Source organism: Thunnus maccoyii, chromosome 20 (genome assembly GCF_910596095.1).
Source record: "Thunnus maccoyii chromosome 20, fThuMac1.1, whole genome shotgun sequence".
Classification (NCBI taxonomy): domain Eukaryota; kingdom Metazoa; phylum Chordata; class Actinopteri; order Scombriformes; family Scombridae; genus Thunnus; species Thunnus maccoyii.
The window spans coordinates 11,049,555-11,073,771 of NC_056552.1; the positions used below are offsets into that span (position 1 = coordinate 11,049,555).

General features: G+C 38.7%; 2 protein-coding genes and 1 long non-coding RNA gene across 7 annotated transcripts in view; 1 reads left to right on the forward strand and 2 right to left on the reverse strand.

Annotated features, from left to right (window-relative positions):
• Window positions 1-5,767, forward strand: part of cpxm2 (carboxypeptidase X (M14 family), member 2) — a 39,574-nt gene extending 33,807 nt beyond the window's left edge. For all 3 annotated transcript variants that reach the window (XM_042396275.1, XM_042396276.1, XM_042396277.1), the window contains 3 exons: window positions 110-249; window positions 1,332-1,431; window positions 4,342-5,767. In XM_042396275.1, the coding sequence (XP_042252209.1) occupies window positions 110-249; window positions 1,332-1,431; window positions 4,342-4,598 (497 nt within the window). In that variant the 3' untranslated portion in view covers window positions 4,599-5,767. The remainder of the gene's footprint in view (window positions 1-109; window positions 250-1,331; window positions 1,432-4,341) is intronic.
• Window positions 5,768-8,262: 2,495 nt separating this feature from the next.
• On the reverse strand, window positions 8,263-12,916 carry LOC121887011. 3 transcript variants are annotated; one of them, XR_006092888.1, is made up of 4 exons: window positions 12,710-12,916; window positions 12,289-12,441; window positions 10,184-10,357; window positions 8,263-8,703 (listed from the first exon to the last, which is right to left on the reverse strand). It is a non-coding gene; the product is annotated as an uncharacterized LOC121887011 (long non-coding RNA). The 3 variants fall into 3 exon arrangements; XR_006092887.1 differs by having other exon boundaries at window positions 10,162-10,357; XR_006092886.1 differs by lacking the exon at window positions 8,263-8,703 and having other exon boundaries at window positions 9,539-10,357.
• Window positions 12,917-17,070: 4,154 nt separating this feature from the next.
• Window positions 17,071-24,217, reverse strand: LOC121887589 (G-protein coupled receptor 26-like). Its single transcript, XM_042398492.1, has 4 exons — window positions 23,954-24,217; window positions 22,348-23,416; window positions 21,437-21,550; window positions 17,071-18,863 (listed from the first exon to the last, which is right to left on the reverse strand). Exons 2-4 carry the CDS (start codon window positions 23,013-23,015, stop codon window positions 18,635-18,637), a joined length of 1,011 nt encoding a protein of 336 aa, XP_042254426.1. The 5' UTR covers window positions 23,016-23,416; window positions 23,954-24,217; the 3' UTR covers window positions 17,071-18,634.

Sequence of the window (24,217 nt, forward strand, 5' to 3'; positions counted from 1 at the left end):
GCGCTTCAATTTCCATTTCACTCTCAATTATTGCCACAGATGTTTGGGCAAAATGCTAACCTGAGTCGATGCTGGCCTACAGATACAGTATGTCTCTCTTTCTTGGCAGGTATGAATGATTTCAGCTATTTGCACACCAACTGCTTTGAGTTGTCGATGTATGTGGGCTGTGACAAATTCCCTCATGAGAGTGAACTGCCTGAAGAGTGGGAGAACAATCGCGAGTCTCTTCTTGTCTTCATGGAGCAGGTACAAAAGCAAAGCAGCCCCCGCAACTCACACAAACAAACGAGACAACCCATGCCGTGCAGACAAGACACATAAACACATGCTTTTTTTCTATTATAGGAATATATTAGTTCCTATTTGACTCTTAATTTGTTCCTGTTGTTCTTTTGACTTCGGTATTTACTTAAAAGTGTTCTAACTGAGGAATTTTAACTGTGAAACATTTAAATAGACTTCTTAACATTTGCAGTAAAAGCCAATAGGAAATTGTCTTGAAGCAATTATTGGCTACAACTTAATTCAGGCATCCTGTGAAAGAAAAAAACTAAAGGCCAAGCTGAACTTGAGCACCTTCCCAAATTTGAGATAGTCTGACCCCACAAAATCAAAACTAATGGTGCATTCAGGTGCTCCTAGTTATCTTGTGAACTCAAATTTGAGCCCTCATAGTGCAGAGAAATTGAGTGGTAGATGTTCAATGACACCTGAGCTGATTTTTAAAAAAGATTTACTTCAAAACATGATGGACACCTGGCAAAATGTGTATCAGTTTAATAGCAAATATGTCTATATAATTTCCATTCTTCTATAACCCCTTGTGATTAACACCAAATCCTGGCTGATAATACAAATAGATAAAAATACAAAATGATACATGTACTATCTATTTTATTTTATATTTACCAGTAATTGTTGACAACAGAAAGACTTTCCTGAATCCTGGGTGTGGATTATGGGATACTGAGGGCTGCAAAGGTTGTGCCCTCCAAATTTAGGCAAAATAAGGCTGCACATCCAGCCTCACTTTGAGAAGACTTTAAGTTTTGACAAGCTTGTCAGCCTGTTATGATGTATTCAGTTTAGAAATGTTGACTTCAGAGGATGTGGCCCGATGTTCGGATGTACCTTCTTTAAATATTGATGGTAGAAGGAAGATATTACAACACACTTAAAAGTTCTGTTAAACTGAATATCATACATTATGCATCATATCATCACATCATGGAATATACAATGTATTAAAATATGCAGTAGATGCTGATGGGGTAAACTTCAGGCAGGATTTTTCACATTATTGCATGGGTCATGCTTTTCATATGCAGGTGCATCGTGGGATCAAAGGTGTAGTGAGGGATCTGCAAGGCCGCGGAATAGCAAACGCCATCGTCTCTGTGGAGGGAATCAGCCATGATATTCGCACAGGTACAGTACCATATGTCACCTGGTATTTATGTATACTTTAAACCATTAATTGTTCGTTTGAGGTAGCAACATAAACAAAATAAACATGTTCACTTCAAAAATCTGTTCAGTTTAAGTTTGTCTGGACACAAACAGATGTCTGTTTTCCAGCATGTGAATATTTTCCCCTCCATCTCTGAGATTTTATGTGAGTAAGCTGAGATTTAGCAATCAAAGCAGCAGAAGCTACCTCAGGGCTGTGACTCGACTGTCTGTACACTTGAGCTGATATTCCTCAGGAATGAGTCACTGTTACAGTGAGTTAGCATTCCAGTGTAAGAAGGAATAGAAAGCCTAAACAAAAGCAGCTGATGTATTTCACTACAGCCGCAGGTACGAGTCTCAGTCAATTCACAGTCATAGCCAGCTTCTCCAAGACCTTCTGCTCTGAATTTTACTATCGATTGTGCGTCCTCAAGGCAATCTCTGCTGATGCCTAAAAAATGCAGCCTTCAAAGCCAAAGCAGTTTTTTACTTAGAGCGTGAAATCGAATGTCCAAAAGGACATTAGCCATTATTATTCCTGGAACTAAGTATAAGTCACCGCTTCCTCTCAGAAATCTTGCTACTCTCAGTTGCAGTCAGTAAAGATTTAAGGCTTTTTATTTTCAAAATGGTACCTTTTCAGCTGACTTGAGTTTGCTTTGGAACTGTATGAACCTTCAAAAACATTTGTGAAGGAATTGTCCTCTCACTAATGAAACAACCACAGTCACCGAGATGACAGCAGTGCTACTGATATCTGATCAATATCTGAGCGACGTTTTGCCAGACTCAGAATTAAGTAGCTCATTAGCATTTTATATTAAAGCCTTTTCAGGAAACAATTAGATCCCCTCCTGCCATCCGAACCTAAGTTATGTGAGCACAGATGTCCGTGTGTTACTGTTTGGATCGGCTGCAGATCAGCAGCGGAGACAGACCTGCCATCATACTTTATTTGTCTCAGTGGGCGTTCAGACGTGTCAGGTGGGTGTCTGTATGACGGGAACGAAGCAACGCTGTCATTTTGTGAGTGACTCAAAGGCTGAAAATACACCACAAGCGCATTTCCCAGATCACATAAAGGCAGCGATCAGTGGGGAGAGACCAAGAAAATGTAACATGACAAAGCAGAGCTATTTTTAAAAATCTAAATGGGAATACAGAGCACTACCTTTTTCAGAAGTAGAACACAAAGAACTCTCTAACTTTGTGATGCTTGCTTTTTGCCACTGCTTAGTAGGCTGTTTAGATACAGCTTTCTAGGACAAAATTTGCATATTGCTGCTGATGCACAAATAACGAGTAACTTCAATTATGCTTGTTGTGATTTAGCCTAAATTGAACATTTACATGGTCTTTTATTGGTACAACCCACAAGGGAGCAAAATCCATAGAAAGATGTTTCACCTGAGAGCAAATACAAATAGTTTAACCAATTATTCAATTATTTTTGGTTTATATTTACTGTACACTGACATAAGAAAATAAAAAAACATGCTCATTGTACATGTATTCTCTCTGTAATATAAGTAAACAGGAGAACTGTACTTCCTACAGAATAAATCCCCATCTGGATCACAGTTCATTAATTACCCACAACCTCTATCTCCTGAGATATTAGAGAGATTTAACATTTAGGTTTAGCATTTACATAACATTAAATAAATCTACAAGAATAGATAGCTATGACAATCTGGTTTTATGTTATATGTGTGAAAAAAATAGGTGGGAAAGCATAAATTCACAGTTGAGCACAGCAGCTAAAGAAAAAATGGGGTTTTTTTGGAAATATGGTTTCTGTTTACGTTCAGTATTACTCAAGCATTTAATACATTTCATCCCATTTGATTCCTCATAAAACATCTGGAAAGACATTTTTTAAGTACACTTACATGTGCGGCCTTGTTTGCATGAGAGCAAACCAACGGGGACGTACATGTGAAAGCATTGTTCCATAAACAGTGCTGCTAGTGGTCAAACATTCCTCAGGGTACCTTTAACAGCATCAAGGAAATCACATTTTTGCTGTCTTCCAGCTGACCTAACTTATTACCTTGCTGCTATGTGATATTCAAGGTGAGTCAGTACATCGTGACATCACTGTTGTGGCTGATTACAGGTGCAACAAAGCTGACTACAACCAACAACACCTGTCAGTGATGTCTCACAGAGGGCAGTGAAACATTGCTTTTCAGCCTAGTGTTGAATTACACATTGAGGTCACTGTGGAGTCATTAAACCCAGTCGTATTCATATCTGTATCAGGATTGTTACAGATGTATTTTACAGGACCTGAAAAAATGAAGTGTTTCTTGTGAGGAGGAAGATGAGAACAGGGTTTTACTGTGTTTTTTACTGTGTGAACTCAATCAATCTGAATCAAACTGAATCCATTACAAATTTCATGCTTGACTAGTATTACTTCTACAAGAGGAAACTGAATTAGTTTAACAGTCCACTCTGGGTATAATATAAGTTATTTTTCAGTTTATATATTGGACTTTGTGCTTAGATCACTGTAACATTACATTAAGATGTGATAGGATTAGTATTAGTGGATTAAAGATTTACATCAACAGTAGCCTCTATGGCTGGTACACAGAAAGCACAGGCAGCCTGTTATTTTTAAATCAGTCCCACCATTTTCAGTTTTTACCATCCGTTTGTGCTACTGAAGATGTTTAATGCTATTGCCATGGCTATCTGCCAAAAACATGACTTAAAAAAGATCTGATTTCTTTTTTATGTTATCAGGGGACTCAATGTGGCAAAAATTGTGATGTTAGTTTGAGCATGGAACACTTTCCTTCCATTGGTGCCACATAAAACCTAACCACAAAAGTGCAAAATATTTATTAGCCGTTTTGTGTTTGTGTGTGTTATCAGCTGCTGATGGTGATTACTGGCGCTTGCTGAACCCCGGAGAGTACAAAGTAACAGCCAGGGCTGAGGGCTACAGCCTTACCAGTAGGAAGTGCGAGGTGGGCTACGAGATGGGCGCCACCAGGTGCGACTTTACCATCGGCCGCACCAACCTGTCACGCATCAAAGAAATAATGGAAAAATTCAACAAGCAGCCCATCAAATTGCCCCTCAGGCAGCTCCAAGCTCGCAGGTCCAGAGCAAGACGTCTGGGAACATAATGACTGTACAAGGAAGCTGGAGGAAGAATTAAAAACAAACATCTGCTCTCATCAGACTGGGTTGAACTCCAAGCCTGGGTTTGGACCTCTGTCAGATTCCTTCATAGTGCTGTCAGTGGAATGGCTGTTTGGAGAAAATGTGGATTAATTTAAACGGGATGATTTATTTGTTTTGTTTTGTTTCATCCCAAGACATAAGCTCTGTGTTCACTGTCATCTCAACCTTTTTATTTTTAATATCCACTGTAAACGTTTAAGTTTTTAATTCCATCAAAGGCTAAGTTTATGTTTATGACCACTCTTTTTCAATGTATATGAATATTACCATTATTCCTTTGATATCAACTATAAATATTGATATTGCAGAATTAAAGAATTTTGTCAGAACATTATTTTTGTAAATAAAAGAAAACTGAAATACAGTGTTGGGGTAACAGTAATGTATTACTTTTAGCAGTAACAAAGTAATATAATGCGTTACTATAAGGATTTTGGTAATATTATTACAGTTATTATGTCAAGTAATGTGTTACCACCTGAAATTAAGTGTGTATTTGTTTTAAAAGAATTCATTCCCACCGTGCACCGTTCCACCACCAGAAAAAAATATAATATCCCCCGAAGAATTTCAAGTTGTCGAACTTCGACGGCTGAGATGGCTGCAGGCTCTGCGTTTTCAAGATGGGTATACTCTCACTACTTTCAGTTTATCAAAGAAAAGAACATAACAGTCAAGTGCAATCTATGTCAAGGCTGCTATGAAACAACATTACACTCCATTTCATATTGCCTAGTCATCATCTGACTGTGGTTATTTTGGTGAAAATAATGCAAAAGTAGCAAGTTACTCTACACAGACAGCAGTATATTGTAAAGTAACTTATTACTTTCAGATGAAAGTAACTAGTAATATATAAGATATTACATTTTGAAGGTAACTTGCCCAACACTGCTGAAATAGAAATCACACATGAGGAAATGTACGTGTCTTAGCATCTACTTTCAGCTACTGTGAGAAATGGCCATGACTGTCATTATGTACATACTTATTAACTTATGTAACACAGTTATGTAAACCATTACAAAAGCTTTATTACCTGCACTTCTACAATTTTCAATTCTTGTGGACTCAGTGACTTTTTGTGTGTCATTGATTAGTTTTTTTTATACACGTTGCTCTTGGCAAGTTATTAAATAAAGACTATGTTTGCACAAATTACTTGAATTTCTTCAACTGCTCTTGTGGAATTGTGTGGATTTTACTCACAGTAAGCACTCTGGGAACCAATCAACCGATCAATTAACTAATTTTTATTTTTATTCAGTAAATGCAGTTCAAAAGTGTCGGTAACACTTTGTTTGATGGGTCTGGAATTTTCAAATAATAAAAGAACTACATAATTTGGGACTAATTATAGGGAAAATAGTCCCTAAAGAGTCTTTTAATCAGTGCACAGCCCGTCAGCCAAACTGAAAAGCATAAATGTTAGACATTTTCATCTACAGGCAATAATAATAATAATTACTATAATAATACAGGAAATTACAGACCGTAAAATAATCTGCTACCGTGAAAATATTCGGAAATTACACACCACATTGGTGGACTCAGGGGAAGTCCACCAATGTCTTTGTGTCCCCCCCCCCCAATTTAGTTACCAAAGCTCGTTTGTAACATTATGAAATGACAACATGTATATAGTGCAAGTGTAAAAAAAAGACTCTTCTTCTCTCATGATTTCATTTTTTAAGGCCACGGGGAGGCTGCAACTTACCCTAGCATCCGTTGGGTGGAAGGCACCCTGGATAAGTCATCATGTCTGCACAGTGCTAATACATATTGACAAGCACTTATCCTCGAATCCACAGGCAGTTTAGAGTTTTTTTGCAGGGGTAACTCCACACTGAAAGGATCAGGAATTAAAGCAAGGTCATAACTTGATAAAGAAAGTCAAAGCATTTGCAGTAGCAGGTGATTTACTTGTTGGTTATTTGTATGATTAATTTAAAAAAAAAGTCTGATTTTATATTCACTCTTGCTTGATTGAACATCCCTGATGGAAAATAAGCTCCATTTCATTTCCATAACTCAGCTGTAATCACTGTGGTTAATTTTAAGCATCATCTCATTTGATTTCTGCAGTAGTGAGATTGTATCTTGAGAGTGTCGGGGTGGAAAGGCTCTAATTATCAGAGCTCTGCCGGGGCTTTTACAGATCACTGGCTTATTCTGACAACAACACCAGCCTTTCTCCCCTCTGGCCAACATGCAATTACTGTATAGGAAGACTTTAACCTCTTATCTCCTCCTACAAAGGTTATTGAACAGAAGCTCACACACCTGTCATCATCTCAGAGCACTGAAGAGTATAATACGTATAGTATCAGAGCTTGTTAATATTACTATGCTTTCTGCAGCTCTGTACCATGGCCAGTGACTGTTTTTAGATTTTAACTTACACCTGCAACTAACAATTATTCTCATTATTGATTAATCTGTAGAGTGTGTTTTTGATTTATCGATTAGTTTTGTCTGTAAAATGTCAGAAAATAGTGAAAAATACCCTTTATAATTTCCCACTGCTGAAGTTGACATCTTCAAATGTCTTGTTTTGTCTGACCAGCAGTAAAAAAACCCAAAAACATGTGGTTTACCACCACAGAGGACAAAGAAAACCTCACATTTGACAAGCTGGAACTAGCAAATGTTTGGCATTTTTGCTTAAGGAATGACTAAAACGGTTATGAAAGTAGTTGCTTCAGTTGATTCATTTTCTGTTGGCTAATCGTTGCAGCTGTACAAGAGATAAATCAAAATAAGCCTTTATTTTTTTGCTGTCACTGTTAATCTGCTGTGATATGGTTCTTCTGTTAAGAGCAGGGACTGATTGCTCCCTTGTTGGTGCATTCAAGGGAAGTCCAACATACAATAATTGGATTTGCATTTGGGCTGTTCTTATGTTATGGACTTCACTGATTGAGATAGAGGTAAAAGTTAAAGTTCGCAAGCCTTACATCAAAACTTTCATCTATTTCAGTCCTGTATAAGCTAGTAAGCTAGCAAGACAAGGAAGAATGAGAGAGCTACTGGATGTTCGTTATATGGGTTGAATAATGAGGCCTTTGTAATGCTGTGTCAGTTACAATCAACATTAGCTTACCAACATTTTGCTAACATTAGCTACATGTGTCCAACATCAATATAACATCAACTCTACAACACTGTTAAAACTTTTTCAGAGTCTGAAGTTTTCATCCACTTTCAAATGCTGCACCATGTTGACTTCAGTTAGGGAAGCAAAAAACAGTGCAAACTGCAGGGAGTGTGAATAGTTCAGGGGGTCTGGGAGCAAGTGTTCAAAACAAAAACATAGCTGGGCCAGCTTTGCCTTTTTTGAGAGTTTGATATTTCAGCATCCATTGAAGACACAAACTGAAATTGATCCGCAACACCTACCAGATCCTGCTCTAAAATGTTTGTAATTTTCCTCCAGAACTCAATTCAATAATACTGATTACACCCTTTTTCTTTTCTGTGTTGGTGTAGAGATGTGGACAGTAGATATGTTTCAAATACCAGATGTGAGAGATTTGATCCAATTAGCACAATTCAGAGTGTACAGCAAGTTGTAAATCCCAGATAAATATACTAAATACTACGATATCTTGTGCTGGTTTTGTGTAAAACAAGCCACACATTTATTGAAAAAGTGAAAAAGGTAGGTCTGTTCAAAAACAGTAAGAATTTATAAGACAAACTGAGGTTCAAACTTCTCCCATATGGCCTGCAGAAGATCCCTGGAAGTGAAGGTGGGTGTGGACCGAGGTGGGACAAGGGAGGGGGTTGTACAGTGTGTAGGGTGTGCATTGTAGCCGCTGTGGCCTGCAGCTGTGATACCGTGCAGATGTGTGGGAAGACACAGCCACAGGCTGACCTTGCCAGCAGTTGAAAGGCCAATGCTTCTTCAGAAGTTGATCCAGCCTTTGAAGTGTTAGAGTGCTTGCCTGGATATCACAGGAGTGAGTCGCCATGCAGCGTTGGTAAACCGGCGCTTAACCTCGCTCGCCTCTGCTACTCCGGAGCATCGGAGACAGATTAGATTCTCTGCGGGTTTGATGGACATCAAAGACCACAACCAGATCAGCATAGACAGGAAAGGTGGTAGAAAAAGTTTGGTCATTTCTGGATTGATGAACTAAGCTTAGCCATATATATGGAAAAACATTTTACTCATATAATACTGCAAGCTGTACTTCTCTAGTGTAAAAACATACAAGTTTTGAACTGCAAAACACACTTATAATAATGAGTCATTGTTGACATTCAGTGTTAAATTTTGCTTCTTTATGAGCAAAAGAGAAATGTTTCAATGGATTTTGATTTACTTGTTTCAACTAAAATTCAGGAAATTCCAGTTTCATACAACCTGGGTCTAATTTTTGTAGTTTTGGACGTCCTTCACTTAAGTAATCATAACATTGTAGTCAACAAAGTAATTGCTTCAGTCTGGGAATGTGGCAACGCTGCATGAAAGAAGTCTAATGGAGCAAAAAACACGACCAGTCAGATCATTGAACAGGTTTTGAGCTAAATGCTAACAGCAGCATGCTAATACACTCTGACAATGCTAACATGCTGATGTTTAGCAGGTACAATGTCTTTGGTTTTTCAGCTATTTGTTCAAAAGTGTATCCAAAAGTATTGGACAAATAAAAATTTTCATAACAGCCCAGCCAAAAGTTGTTGAGACATTTCACTCAAAACCATAGAGGTCAACCTTCTGGTGGCACTAAAGGAAAAGTCACCAAACTCTTAAGGATCTCCTGGGATCCATGAACATCTAAACAGAGTTTTATGTGAATCCATCTGGCAGATGTTGAGATATTTCAGTCTGGACCAAAGTGGAGAGCTGACTGACCAACAGACAGACATCACCATCCCTCGGGCCATGACATTTACGTTTATTCACTTGGCAGATGCTTTTGCCCAAAGTGACATCACTCCATGTTCCGCCTGACACAAGTGCCACAAGGTTATAGGTGCTCAAAGTAACACCTAAGTGCATTGCAAATGACATTTTTTGAGCTATAGATAGATCAGGGAGGGCAGAGAGAGTATATTACATAAGTACTCTTGGTCTTCAAATGATTTTTGAAGACAAAGGTACTCTGCTGACCAAATTGAGTAACTACATTATTAGATATTTCATCAGGTAGCTAAAAATAAGATCTAGATTGTAATAAAACAAAACGATCCTTTAATATTTGTGAATATTAGGTTAGGGAGGTAATTCCAGTTATAAGCAACATGTGAGTTTTTGAAACAAGTTGATGACATTATAAACTATAAACTGACTGTTTAAGGTGAAAAAGCTAAGACTAAAAGTTAAATGCCTAGATAAATATTTCTGTTCTGTGCGTCAGGTGTTTTTATTAAACTCTACAACAAATCCTGACTAATGATGACAAAAACATGAATAACAACTGACTCAAGCAACAAAAATGGAGGCCACACACAGACTTACAAACAAAGGAACTTAATAAACATGAATAAAACTCAAACCAGTAGTGAAGAGGGCACAGACCAGTAGCATGTGTAACGTATGAGTGAGTGAAATTGTAGTGCTGTGTGGGAGGCTGCCGGGAAGTCAAGAGAAGAAGGCGATGACCCGGTGAGACAGTCTTTTTAAACTCAAGCAGATCCAGCACAGATGTTACAGGTTTAGGTAACGAGCAAGCCAACTCCACCCACCAGCAGCCTGCAAAACAGAAGCGAAGCAGACCTAAGGGCAGGCATCACACACACACACACACACACACACTGGTCCACATAGGAGCTCTGGTTTTGGTCAAATGTGACAGTGCTGATACATGGGGGCTTTTGATAATGAGATTAGGTTAAACAAATAATGATTTCTACAATTTATCCACATGCTGTAGGCTAATAATCCATTATAAAGGCAACTAGAGTGCGTACCCCCACCATAGCTTTACAGTCCTCTAAATTTGTTATATTAACATCATTAAATCTGCATGTAAAACATCCAGGGATATGAGGGCTTTGTACAAAGACAATTTGTAGTCAGACTACAGTTAGACTATCAGTGCAATACCATCAAATTTTGCTGGATCACTCACAGATGGTATGTGTGCGTGTCAGCTACATCTTGTTATAGTCACACAATGTGTGGCGACCAAATGTAGAAAAATCATATCAATCTGTTTGACACTAATTTTCAGGCATATCCAAATATATTTAAGGCCCTGCACACCCACACAGATGTCACTTATTCTGGTTTTACTCATTCTGGCAGATCTGTGCTCAGGTTAAAGTTGAAGCAATGCTGAGAATTACTGTTTGAGAGGTAACCAAAGTCCATTTACTTAAAATAATGATGAAACGGTGCAACAAAACTAACAGGAAAGTAAGGGAGATGCCAATAAAGCACAGTCTGTACAGTTTGTGGTTATTGCAAATAAATGAGAGGTTCACACATTTTCAAGTCTGTCTTAAAACAATATTCAGGTGCCCCAGTGAACAGTGAAACAAGTTTTTCTTGCTGTTATCATTCTGTTCATACTGGCCATTAGATGATCTCCTCATAATGCACTTACAATATAAGTGACGGAGGACAAATCCAGTCCTTGTTTTGTGCAGAAAATGTATTTAAAAGTTTATGGTTAGGGTCCAAATTAATCAAATCAAGTGGATATCTTCCAAAGTTTTTAGAAGTCTTTTTATTGCCAAATTCCATCTTTGTTACAATCCCTCCACCACATCTCAACAGGGAAACACAAAGAGGGAATCTTAAAAAGACAGTAACTTTGGAAGATATCCACTTGATTTTACTAACCTAACTTCTGCTGAAGCTTCATATTAGCTTCAGATAAACTTTTAAAGACATTTTTGCACAAAACTCGGCCTGTGGATTTTGTCCCTTATCACTTACATTGTAAACGCATTTAGAGGGATCTTTTAATGGCCAGTAATAGCAGGAGGAAGAAAAACTTGTTTCAATGCACATATGGACATCTGACTGTTGTTTAAAGACAGACTTGAAAAATTGTGAACCCTCCTTTAAGGTATGATTATCATTAAGCAACCAAAAACAGTTGGTTAAGGTTAGGTAATGATTGTGTTTACAGTTATTAAAAGTTTGAGGACACAAACTCCAATCTCCTGCATGAAAGTCTGACATGCTACACATCGATACAGCACCCAGACCTCCACATCCTTACTTTTCACCTCGCCACAAAAATGACACACTCCTTCCTGCGAAAACTGGCACCTATGGACACAATTTCTAGGAATACTGGGCTGTCTGAGTGAAAACACCTGTGAGGGTGTACCATGGGTTTTGAAGATTAGTGAAAAAAGGTGGTAAAGGGGCATGGCCTACACTGAGAGATTCATCTCAAAAGAGGGAATCCATGAAGATCTTCTCAGTTGATGTAATGACACTTCTGAGCAGCATTCACACATACTCTGTCACAATAGCATGCCAACAATGTGCGTCACACATTTTCTAGTACACACAGTCAAACAGGAAGCGTGTGATGATATATGGGAGAGAAACTGAAGACTACAAGTTGTATAATAAACACCACATGCTCTTTGTTCATTCATATGAGAGGTAAATAGTCATTCCAGATTCCCCATCACAATTTTCACAAATTCACCTACACGTACATGTCATTCAGATGGAGAGGCTTGTTAACCAAAACTCCCAAATTGACGTTTCTTGGGGTTTTGCGGGTTTGCATGGAATACAACACAGCATTCAGAGATCAGTTTGTCCGAGATTTGCAGAGTCCTTCGTGCATTTTGATATTCTTGTGGTTTCTGCAGAAAAAAAAAATCAAACACAACATTCAGTCTTTGCTATCACTGGCCTTTTCATACCCTCTGTTTTTTTTGTCTTTGAGACTTTCCAAGTACTTATCAGAAATATGTTATTCTACTCTCAAGTGACTGTTGTTTTACCATTGAGATAAATGTGTCATTTTACATTAACCTCATAAAAGAAGCCAAAGAGTATAGCTTTACACACATGTTCAGATATATTATTTCAATGCATTAAAAAAAAAATCATGGGCTTTACAACAAATACCTTGGGAACACCTAAAGCCAGCCTCTTTTGCTTCCTGGTTCTGAGTCAAAGAGTTATGAAGAGGAAAAACGACAAACATTCCTTAGTTTTACAGAAGAAGGTATCCACTTTTCACTTTGAGTTGTGGTTTATTCCTCACCCAGAGGGACCAGTTGACCGAGTGGGTTAAGGCCAACCATGATTAAGCCGTGTGTTACGGTCAATGCCACCCACCTGAGGATAATCACTGGCTCCTCCTGGGGTGTGAATCAGCGTGTAGAATCTCAGTCATTTACAGCCAAGGCCGTCTCAGTCAGCTGCTGATGTTGTTTCATTACCACCTGCACTGTGGTGTGAACAGAAAAATAGCTTCCCTCTGGCTCAGACTGATTGCAGGTGGAAATAGTCTGAATTGCAGTGGATACAAAAGCTTAAACTCATATCACTCTTGTCAAACTCTCCTGTATTTTCTCTTCCTGCCCCACACCAATTTGTTCCTCAAAAAATCCAAAAAGGATGAAACAGGTAATCATGACACTGATTTATCACTCTATTGTAGATACGGTGCAGCAGCAATTAATTCAGCCTACTGACAAATGTTGTCAGTGCAGACATGGCTTGAAATAGCTTTTGCCTCTGTACCATGAAACTCCAAAAAATATTAACACCAAATTTTAAAAAAAAAACAATTATTGCATTTGGTTGACATATTCTTTAAAAAGAAACTACACTTGTCGTAGTCATTGTAAAATTTCATAGTAAATTTTGAACACCTCATAATTTGAACCAAAAAAAACAATTATTTTGTTTGCATTCAACAACACACAGTATCTTGCTACAGTATCTAAGTATCAAGTATCTAAGATAAATGGCTGAAACCCATGTATGTTTGAATATGGACAAAAAATGCAATGGCTGAATAAGAAAAACATGAAAACATCACCATTTTCATAACACATATGTAACATTTACAAAAAAACCCCCTCAAAACTCAAGCAAATATTATACAACACAACATTTTCAGAGGACACTAAAAAATATATATTTGCTTGGACTAAGCAGCAACTACCACCACTTGAGGCTGAAGCCAGTGTGGAAGTACCTTTAAGTGCCACTAATGGCCAGTAAGTTAGATGCTGGCTCCAAAAAATCCCCAGCTCCAGTTGACTCCCATTCAAAATTCCTTTTGGAAATTGTTGTTCTGTCAATAAGATTTGATGTCTGCCATGTTTGTCTTGGATTCGTCTGAGTTTCTGTTTAAAGAATAAGTTTTATGTTACATGATTACCATACCTGCCCTGCACAATTTAGCTAAAGTAGCTAACATTAGCCCAAGTGTGCACTGGTTGTTGTCGTAAACTAGCGTTCGCTTCAGTCCGAGGTAGCGGGGTGTGTTTCCAGAGCGTGAAAAGGCAAAAACCTGTACTCCTCATTTAGAAAGTCCTGGCTCCAAATGGAAAAGATGGCACTGACCTTAAGTTGCAAATCTGGGCTTCAAACTGACTCTAATGCAAAGCAATGGGTGATGTCGCACCTCGCTAGATCTATCTTTATACACAGTCAATGGCTTGGACACGCGTGTTAATTCTGTTGGAAAATGACCAACATTTATTTTAGTTTTACCTTATGTTTCCGAAGATGTTATGTTAATCATTAGTGTGTTCATCAGTTTTAAGTGTTCCTTGGAAACCTCCACAGTAACTCATGTTTTTGTATTATCTTGTGTTTTCCTGTTTTCAGTGCTTTAGTGTATGCTGCATATGGATTTTACAGCTCATCAAATTAGTTGGTGTGTAATATTCTTGTGTTTTAATGTATTTTTATACAAGGTGGTGAATCTTTTTTCTTCATTTGTTGTGTTTTGTCTACCTGTCTGTAATTTTCTTCCCCCTAGTGGTCAAAAAAAATGCTAAATGCAGCTTTAAATGATGACAAGTTTCCTCTGAGATACATCATTAATCACAGCAGCACCAGACAATAAGTCTACAGTTTACTTTAATCATCATGGTCAAAATCTGAAACAGTCATTTTCTTCATTTTCACCAAAATTACAGATATAATTACCAACAAAACTAAATATCCTCAATTCATCATCAACGAATAGAATAAACAGTCATCACTGTCATCACCACCGTCATCTGTTTGTCATCATAGCCATCTTTAGCAGCAGCAGCAGCAGCAGCATCGAGCCAACGTTTAATAAATTAGGAGTTACATAACTAAATCAGTTTAACAAAACACTTCAGGCAATCGAGTCAGTCACCATAACAAAATGAGGTATATTACACTCAGTTCATTGTCAGCTATCAACAACAGTTAAAACTTCTTTGCATTTGAAGCAGCACATTCTGTAACACTCAAACAAATACAGTGTTGTCATAAATTACATGTACGTATATTAAAAGACACAAAAATACTTTTCACGTTGTCATTTATGTAAATCTGTCAACATACACAGTTTCATGTTTAGCTTTTTTTTTCACCAATAACCATAGTCATCATTTATGAGAAAAATAACTACTCTACGTCAGTGCAAAACATCGGCGAGTGATAACCATGTAAAGCAGAAATAGGGTACAGAAATACAGAGGCAGATTCTGGGTAATGTTAATGAACAAAAGTGAATAAGGCAATGATTGATTCTATCTATATTGTTCAAGGTATCCATATGCCATCAATGGAAATATTTTATACCACAATATATTACAGAATTTAAGGCATTGGTTGTCTTGGAGTGTCATACAGTACTACACAATGCATCATTTGTCCAAGACAACAATCTCTCCTCTGTATTAATAATCATGAACTCATGGACACAAGATGAAAGCAAAAAAAATATATTAAGTGGTAATTACATGATGATTTAAAGTCAATATTTTATTTATGTTCTCTAATGTTTTTGAGAGAATTAACTGCAGCTACTAATATTTGGCTCACTGGGCATCTTAGATCATTTTGGCACTGTGTGTTCTAACTGTAGATACATGCAGTATCTCACTGTTGGCCGCTTGCCCTTGCATGTACATTAGTCTAATGTACTTCTAAACTTTATTTTTGTCTATAAAATAATATTTCAACATGCACGATACTCTGTATATTCTGTTATCCGAACAAAACACCTTAATCTACAGCATGTCAAAAGCCCTCTGATACAGAGCTGCCTGTCTTCTGATACAGAAAAAAAACAGATATACTAGATACAACATGTAGTGGGTTAGATAACACTAACTCAGTCAAGAGGGCTCTTGGGCTTAGACTTATCTTTAGGAAATGTCTGGATACTACTATACCATACTACATAATGGGGATAAAATATACACTGTGTGTATGTATTCAATGTAACAGTAAAATGGGGGTACTGGCAACGTTTTATAGCTATCCATCTCATTAAAAAATATAAACGTTGGTAATAGGTTGACAAGTTTCTTTCTTAAAAACACTGTTATAATTTTCATGGCTATATTTGACTATAAAGATGGAGATTTAGTTATATAAACATTTCTTGGAAGCAGAGCTGCTCTGGAAGCAAAATGATTTAAATGGCAGCTGAAGCAAACTAAATTCTGTCTGTTCTAGTTCACTGAAGATTAGTCTGTTTGACCCATGACCAGTCTACCTTACAGTTCCCACTCTGAAATGTTTTATAGATTGTGGGGAATTAAACAGACATAGCCTACATGTACCACATTACACTATCTATTCAAACAGGCACAGCTTTCTAGTTTTAAATACATATTGTAATGGGAAGCTCTCAATACAAAACACAACTAAGATGTCAGTAATGATTTTCATAAAATACCAACTTTGGTGATGACACCTTTAACTAGCATCCTTTACTGAAACTTGTAAACCCCCTAATGAATGTTTCCCAGGGATATTATCCTAGCAATAAATAAATACATTGTCAATAGTTTTGCCTTGCTCCTTATAGTGAAGGAGGTTATTTTATGGGAAGTGTAGTTCTGTTTCACACAGGCTGTGCCCTCCAGCTGGACTGTAGACCCAGTGAAGGTGTAGGCTCACAGGTTAGAGGGTCTACAGCCTGCAGAGATTAAAGATTATAAATCATAACCATCGTTACATCCATTTTACACGATTCTGTGCCAAAGCCTCTTCAAAAATATAGCTGATGTCTTGTAATTACATGTGCACCTACATAAGCGCGGGATGATTTTCAACAAAATCTATTGCTTTGCTTAAACATGTCCTGTTATGTTTTTGGAATATCGCACAAGTCACTTCTAGAGGTAGAAACTATTGGATCAGAAGAGACAGTTCATATAATATATCATCTAGACTTTGCACTATTAACTTAAGTATTGCAATCCAGCCATACTGAGGATATCTTCTATCTATCTGTTTCTATCTATCTATCTATAAACTACTTAGCTTAACCAACCCTCCACATTCATACTAGCCTGCAGCTAATGGCAAGCTAGTTCAGTAGCCTGCTAACTTTCCAAGAATGCTTTGATCATAAATTGTTGGACAAAAGAGGTAATATTTTAAGTGATCCGCTTTACAGCATAGTTAAGATATGATGACCTGTTTTTGGGACCCAGCTATGCAGTTTGCACAGTTGATGAGCAATTAGCCTTGATTGTGTCTTGCGTCCTAACTGGTATTAATATGTTCTACAAATGCAAACTGATTGTGTTGTGAAAATATTTGTGACAGAGTTGCCTACACAAATATTACATTCTGTCCAAAATGTCAGTTACATGTTACTGTATGGTACATGTTAAATGTTAAGAGACCGAAAGCAGAAACTATTTTGTTAGCAAAAACATTATTTCTGCTTCCAGAGTTGCTTTGTTCTACGAATCATTTGTATCCAAATGTGCCTCGCATGGACACCTGTCATTGCTACAAAATATCACATGATGTCATAAGTTTGCATGTGATCACCCTGCAGAGCAAAGGAAAACACAGATGTTTTCCTTTTCAGTCCATCTTGCTCAAAAGCACGAGAAAGCACAAGCAGTCTCTAGGGGATGCTCATCTCTGTGAGTATAAACCCAGGCAAATACTGTACAGTCAATCACGCTTCACTTGACTAAACAACCTGAGGGGCACACGTCAGTCATGACAACAAAGGCAGTCGGTTTGAAGGCCCATTTTACCCATTAAAACTCTGCATGGCCGGGTCAGTAAGTCCTTCAAAATGGGTGATGAGAGCACAAACGATGGAAACATGTTAATACACATGAAAGAAAAGAATCCATTAGAATCTTAGTTTTTCTGTTAATTGGCCCTAATACTACAAGGCAATGTACTAAAAAATACCCTACAAATGTGTTTAATTGAGAGTGTGTTTTGCCTCATCAAATCTGAAATCACCTGAGCCGAACTGTATGGTTTCATCTGTAATACAATTAGGGGACTCGGTTTTGTATCAAGTTTTGGTTAGGCTAGTTTTCAGTGCTACATACAATGTGAACACATCAACTTGTCACTTGCAAACACTTTGCACAGACTATAACAGACATACAGCCATTCCCTATCCTTTTTTTTTTTTGAAAAGATAATAAGAATACATATTATAGTAATGTAAAAACAAACAGTTGTACTGTAAAATCCATATCATGTCAAATCTCAAAGCTACATTTGATAAAATAATGAGGCTATGAACTGTCCGTTCTTCTTGGGTGAGCACATCTGTCTCTCCAGGTGGATGTGAAATCTGCTGTTGCTCATTGTCCTCACAACAAGTTCACTGCACTAATGTGCTGTTCTGGGCACTCAGTATGCAAGCACAGTGGTATTCCTGTGCCAGGATTTGCCCTTGTCTGAAGTGACTATTTTTTTGGCGTGTCAGACCAAATTCAAGCAGACGTGGACAAGAACAACCAATATTTGTCTCCAATCGATGATAAATCAGCTTCATATTTCCCTGACAGTTGCCAGGTCAACCCTCAGACCGTATCCCATCAGTCCCGCTCTCTGTCACTCTACCGTCGCTATGCTGTTGACTTGACTTTCGTGCACGCGCCCTGATGCGTTCAAGGAGCTACGCTTCAGCAGCCTGTTGGTGATGTCAGCGCACGTCTTCTTGTACTGGTGTCGGAGCAGAGAGTACACGAAAGGGTCGCAGGCTGCCTTGCTGTAAGCTAAGCACTTGGAGACAATTCCCCAGTGAGGGTTGATAGGCACCGCTGGAAATAACTCCACGATCCTGCAGGCAAGCAGAGAGGGTGGAGTGTGAGAGAGGGAGCGCGGTGGAAAGGCAAGTCAACATGCTGGAAAAGACATGCATGCCCTAAGCTTATTATGCAGAAATAGAAATACATTTGCAAGACATTTTTGCCCATAACATCATTTTTGTTCATTGGGAGCAGGGTGTCTCTTCTACTACTGTGTAATTATTTGAAGTACCAGAATTTATTTCAGCAAGAGTCCTCTTTACTTTATTCTGTTTTTAGTTATTGTTTGCAGTCACACACAAGATATATAGGTAGCTGTCAAGTGAAACTACATGAAGAGTTTCCTCTCCTGTCTCTCATGTATGTGGATGTACAGCGTCATCTCATTTTCATTTGTGGCCGGCAGCATTTCATGTCAGAAAAGGGAAAAGCAGTGCCACTGATTGTTATTTATTGCATTAAGGGCTAAGAGTTAAGCAGAAAACCTTAATGGACAGCAGACACTGATTTCTGCATCCTTATGATCTTCCAGCAGTCTGCAACTGAAAAATATTACCGTGTACTTAAGATACTCTATATATGATTGACAGGGGCCTGTTGTCTTAATCTCAAAGTAGCTGATCTCACTCATGCTCATAAAGACATAAAAGTCGGTGCTTTCACACAATTTTCTGTTAAGTGTAGAGTTATTTTACCGTACATGTTGTCATAAAAGGTACTAAAAAAAAATTGCTGATCCTCCAGTCTTGCACTCTGTATGATTACTTCCACAATCAAGCCCTGTCAGCACGTTAACACTGGCCATACATGGGCCAGTCGCCATCACTGGTATTTGCCCACAGACGCCACAGCAACAGAGTTAACAGGAGGTTAAGTCAGCTGCCACCATGCACAGCAGGGCTTTTACTATAAATAATTATGTGTGATAACCCTAACAACTAGTGAGCATCAGAGAGGCGGAGGAAGAGCTTTTAGTGTAATACATTCAGGTTGTAATTAGGAAACTGCCATTTACAGAATGAGAGCATGTACAGTGTTACTATGGTCATTCATTACTGACAGTTTACTGGTAACAACAAACTATCAGCGTTCTTTGTGTGAGTGGATGAAAAACTCAATTTTAAAGCCTTGAATGGCTTTTAATTGTGACATAATGGTTTCATTTCAGACGTGAATTTGAAGATCAACTTCTTGAAATGTATATGTTTTTAAATATGTACTTTTATCACCAAGATACAAGTCAGAGAGTAATATCATGGCAGTGTATGGTCAATATTAAGTAAGATACATGGGCAGTAATTTATAGAAACTTTTTCTCATTTGGTTAAAAATATATTTTAAAGGATCAGTTCACCCAAATTGCCAAAAACATATTTTCTGACTTACTATACATACTGTATGTTTTTGCTCACTTACTGGTATTCAGTCATGCCTAGTTTGGTTTTATTTGGCCTGAGAGCCTTTTGTGATATCCGTCCCTGAGATTTTTGATATTAATACTTCAAAAATGGAGGTGAACAGAATTTACTTTGAGGTGGTCACAGCATTGAAAAATTCCATACAAAAATTTAAATAGCAACATATCCTTCCCAAAACTGTGTCCCTATACAGAGCAACATAAGTAGGGCTGCAACTCACAATTGTTTTCATTATCATTTAATCTGCTGATTATTTTCTCAATTAATAAATTAATCATTTTGTCTAGAAAATGTCAGAAAATACATAAAAATGTCTGTTTCTTAAAGCTTAAAGCAATGTTTTTAAATGTCTTGTTTTTTTTCTGATCAACAGTCCAGAATCCAAAGATATTCAGTTTACTATCATGTTTGACACAGAAAAGCTTCAAATTCTCACATTTGAGAAGCTGCTTTTGTTTTTTAAATTACTAACACACTCATTTGATTATCAAAATAGTTTCCAATTCATTTTCTATTGATCAACTAATCAATTGCAAATACGAACAGTAAGAACTGAGAAAATAAAAAGTTTTTTTGTAAAGAAAATGTTTACGTCTGTTTTATAATTTAGCTTTTTTGTGTTCTTTCTGATATATCTGTGACATTTAAAATAATGTTTTACATTAGAATGAATGAATAAGCTCCTGTGTTTGTGCACACAACATTCTTCGTTATTCTTATGTCCTCTGTGTGATTTCAACTTACATTAACTTACTTACATACAAATGAAATTCAAAACTTCTGACACATCCACTCGCACATCACTTGTGTCTCACTCAATAGGCCTCATTTGACATCCTCTTTTTCTCAAGTGATTGATGCGAGTGGATACTTCCTAACAAACTGAGATGCACCCAACGAACTTGAGGAGAAAAGTGCTAATGCAGCAGCAACAGCAGAGCAGAGGCATATTACTTATCACAAGGTCAGCCAATCTCATCTTCCAACTCAGGCCGGTGTGGAGAGGGAGCAGAGAGGAGGCAGGGAGGAGGAGTAGGAGGAAGTGGTGGTGGTGGTGGTGGGAGGTTGACTTGACAGCAGAGGAGGGAGGTTTGGGGGATACCAGCAAAATAAAAAGAGCTGCTGCGTACAATGCAGTGTGGCAGCGTGGTTTCCCTCTCACCCCTGGGTGTCTCTCCTTCACTCACCTTGTGATCACATAGGGAGCAAAGCAGAGCATGAAGGTGCCGATGAAGGTGCTGATCTTCCTTGTGGCTCTCTGCCGTCGCCTCCTCTGCTCCTCCAAGCAACGCTGGCGAACACTGGCAACACAGACAGTTCAGTGCGTTTATAAGCAGTGGGACACACTTGGGGAAGACTGTAAAGTGTCTCTACAAATCTAATAAAGGCAGACAGGAGTGAGAGAACTCTTGTTATAGGAGGAGCCAGCAGAGGCTGAGCTGAGGTGTAGCATCACAAAATAATTGATTTATCACTCTACTTTAATACATAGTGAGGATCCCCACTTCACGAACTACAGTTTTAATACCGTATGCAAGTGTGACTTTGTGTGTGAGCCTGAATGCATCATGGCTATGATGTCATGTTGGCACACTGCTTCAAGTCATAATTTATATTATGTAGGTCATCACTGTGAGGAGTTAGAACACCAGCATGCACAATACTGCTCTATAACGTACACTGACACACACACACGCACAATATTGGTTTATGGATGCAAAGTAAAACAATGACTTTGGTGACATTTCAACACAATCCCCTCTGAATACTGAGGATACAATTTAAATGTCAGCGCAAAGCATCCATAACTGTACTGTTATACCCACACAGAACAGTGTCATTTCAGGCTTTACAATCAATATGAAAAGCAATGATGGCACCAACTGCTCCTAGACAAAATACTTTTTCTCCCCATTTTGATCAGAGCAGCTTTGTACAGTTTGTTCTTTTTCTAGTTGTTCTCTTCTGACTGAACAGTCTGAAGTTGCCTCATTGTTTGCTTTGGATAATGTGAATCTGCACTGCAGATATAAGGTCAGTGTTAAGAGGTGCATGCTGCAGGGAAGAAACAAACTAATAATGAGTTAAAGGAGCTCACCTGGGGTGTATATCCACCAGCAGCACCAAAGTTTGCATTGTAATAACGTCGATCCTCTTACAGTGAAACCTTGCCACTTTAAGCACTTTGAGGTATGTGACACACAGCACTATAAAAGACAGCAGAAAGGTGAAGGAGTGGAAAAAGACGGTGAAGATAACAAACTGGGTCCGACTGCTCGCCCTCGGGTTGGACAGGGTGCAGGACGCGTAAAGGCGGTGGTATCCCACCCAGGAGAGGCAGGTGGCCACCGTAGAGAAGGACATGGAGTGCGCCCACGTGTACCCGAGCACAAAAGCGGCGTCTTTGTGGCGCATTTTGGAGTGGTACCTCAGGGGGAACACCACGGCGATCCACCTGTCGATGCTCAGAGCTGCCATGCTCAGCATCGAGTTGGTGGACAGGAAGGTCTCCAGGAAGCCCACGATCTGGCAGAAGCCGTCACCTCCCGGCTGAGCCTTACTGACAAGTCCCACCAAAGTGAGCGGCATGTTGGACACGGTCAGCAACAAGTTGCAGAAGGTGAGGTTGAGGTTGAATAGACCGGGGACCTGCTTGCGGATCTCCGGGTTATACAGAAAGCAGATCAGCACCAGGATGTTGGACAGCAACGACACTATAATAATCACAACCACCAACACAGAGAGAATTACCTCCGCAGTGTCCATCCTGTGGCTCCCGAAACTCACTTATCCCTACTTTTTGTGCGCATATCCATTCTTGGTTTGCAGCTGCAAAATGGCATTAATCACCCATAACCGTGTCCATGCATCCCCAGATCTCTCCACCGGTGGAGATCCCCTTTTTCTCTCCCCACTACATTGTCTCTGTACACGAGCCAGCAGAGATGATCAGGAGGATTCCGGCATGACAAGAAGTATGCTAGGGGATTCGTTTGGTCGATCTCCCCCTTTTCCCACAAACTACAGGAAACAACCGCTCGTGCCAAAGCTGCTCTATTCTGGCACTGCGTCTTGCAGTGGGGTTTTGTCGTCCTGTGATGCGCTCTCGAGGCATCACCCCTCCGCACACACTTCACAGTGTGTGGGCTACTTGATCTCTCCCCCGTCTGCTCTGAGAAACAGTAAAAGACAAAGAATGTTGATAATAGTTAAGTGGGGATTCCTAAAGATTAGAGAGAGTTCTCTTCTTTTCACATGATCCAAATTATCCTTGCAGAAAAAAATGAAACAGACCTAACAAGAAATAACATAGCAAATAGGTGTTTTTTTGGAACACTACTTTTAGAAATCATGTATTATGAATTTCACATGCGTGTAATGACCGTCATTGTTTCATATATGCAGGGTGTATTTCTTCTTTTCTGCATAGACATAAATACAATACAGACAAACTGTCACACATTGCACAAAACAGTACAGACAATATGCAGCTAAGATGCATTTGAATTTTCAAAAAACAAAACAAAATGATGCAAATGCATTTGAATCTTAATTAATTAATCTTTCTGGCTCATCTAAAATCAACTATAAAACCTTGTTTTGGAATCAAACTTATCTGATAGATAAGAGTCAATGTAATTTAGTGGTTTCAATGCTTTGAACCATTATTGTATCCCAGCAACATCTCTTCCCCTCATGCTTACTCAGATATCTTGATTAAGTCTGCTTCATCAGATTGATAAGGAGCAACATCTTCCGTTCCCCTCCCTGGAAGCCGGATGATGACGCCCCCACACTATGCTGCCCCTCTGGACTTGAGTGTGGAGAATTTTTCCTCTGAAGCGTGGGACTCATTGGAGTGTGCTGCGGCACGTGAGCCACTGAAGGCGCTGGAGCAGGGTGAGGTGGTGGTTGTGGTTGCTACAAGGGGGGAGGGGGGTTTGAGTGTGTGTGTGTGTGTGTGTGTG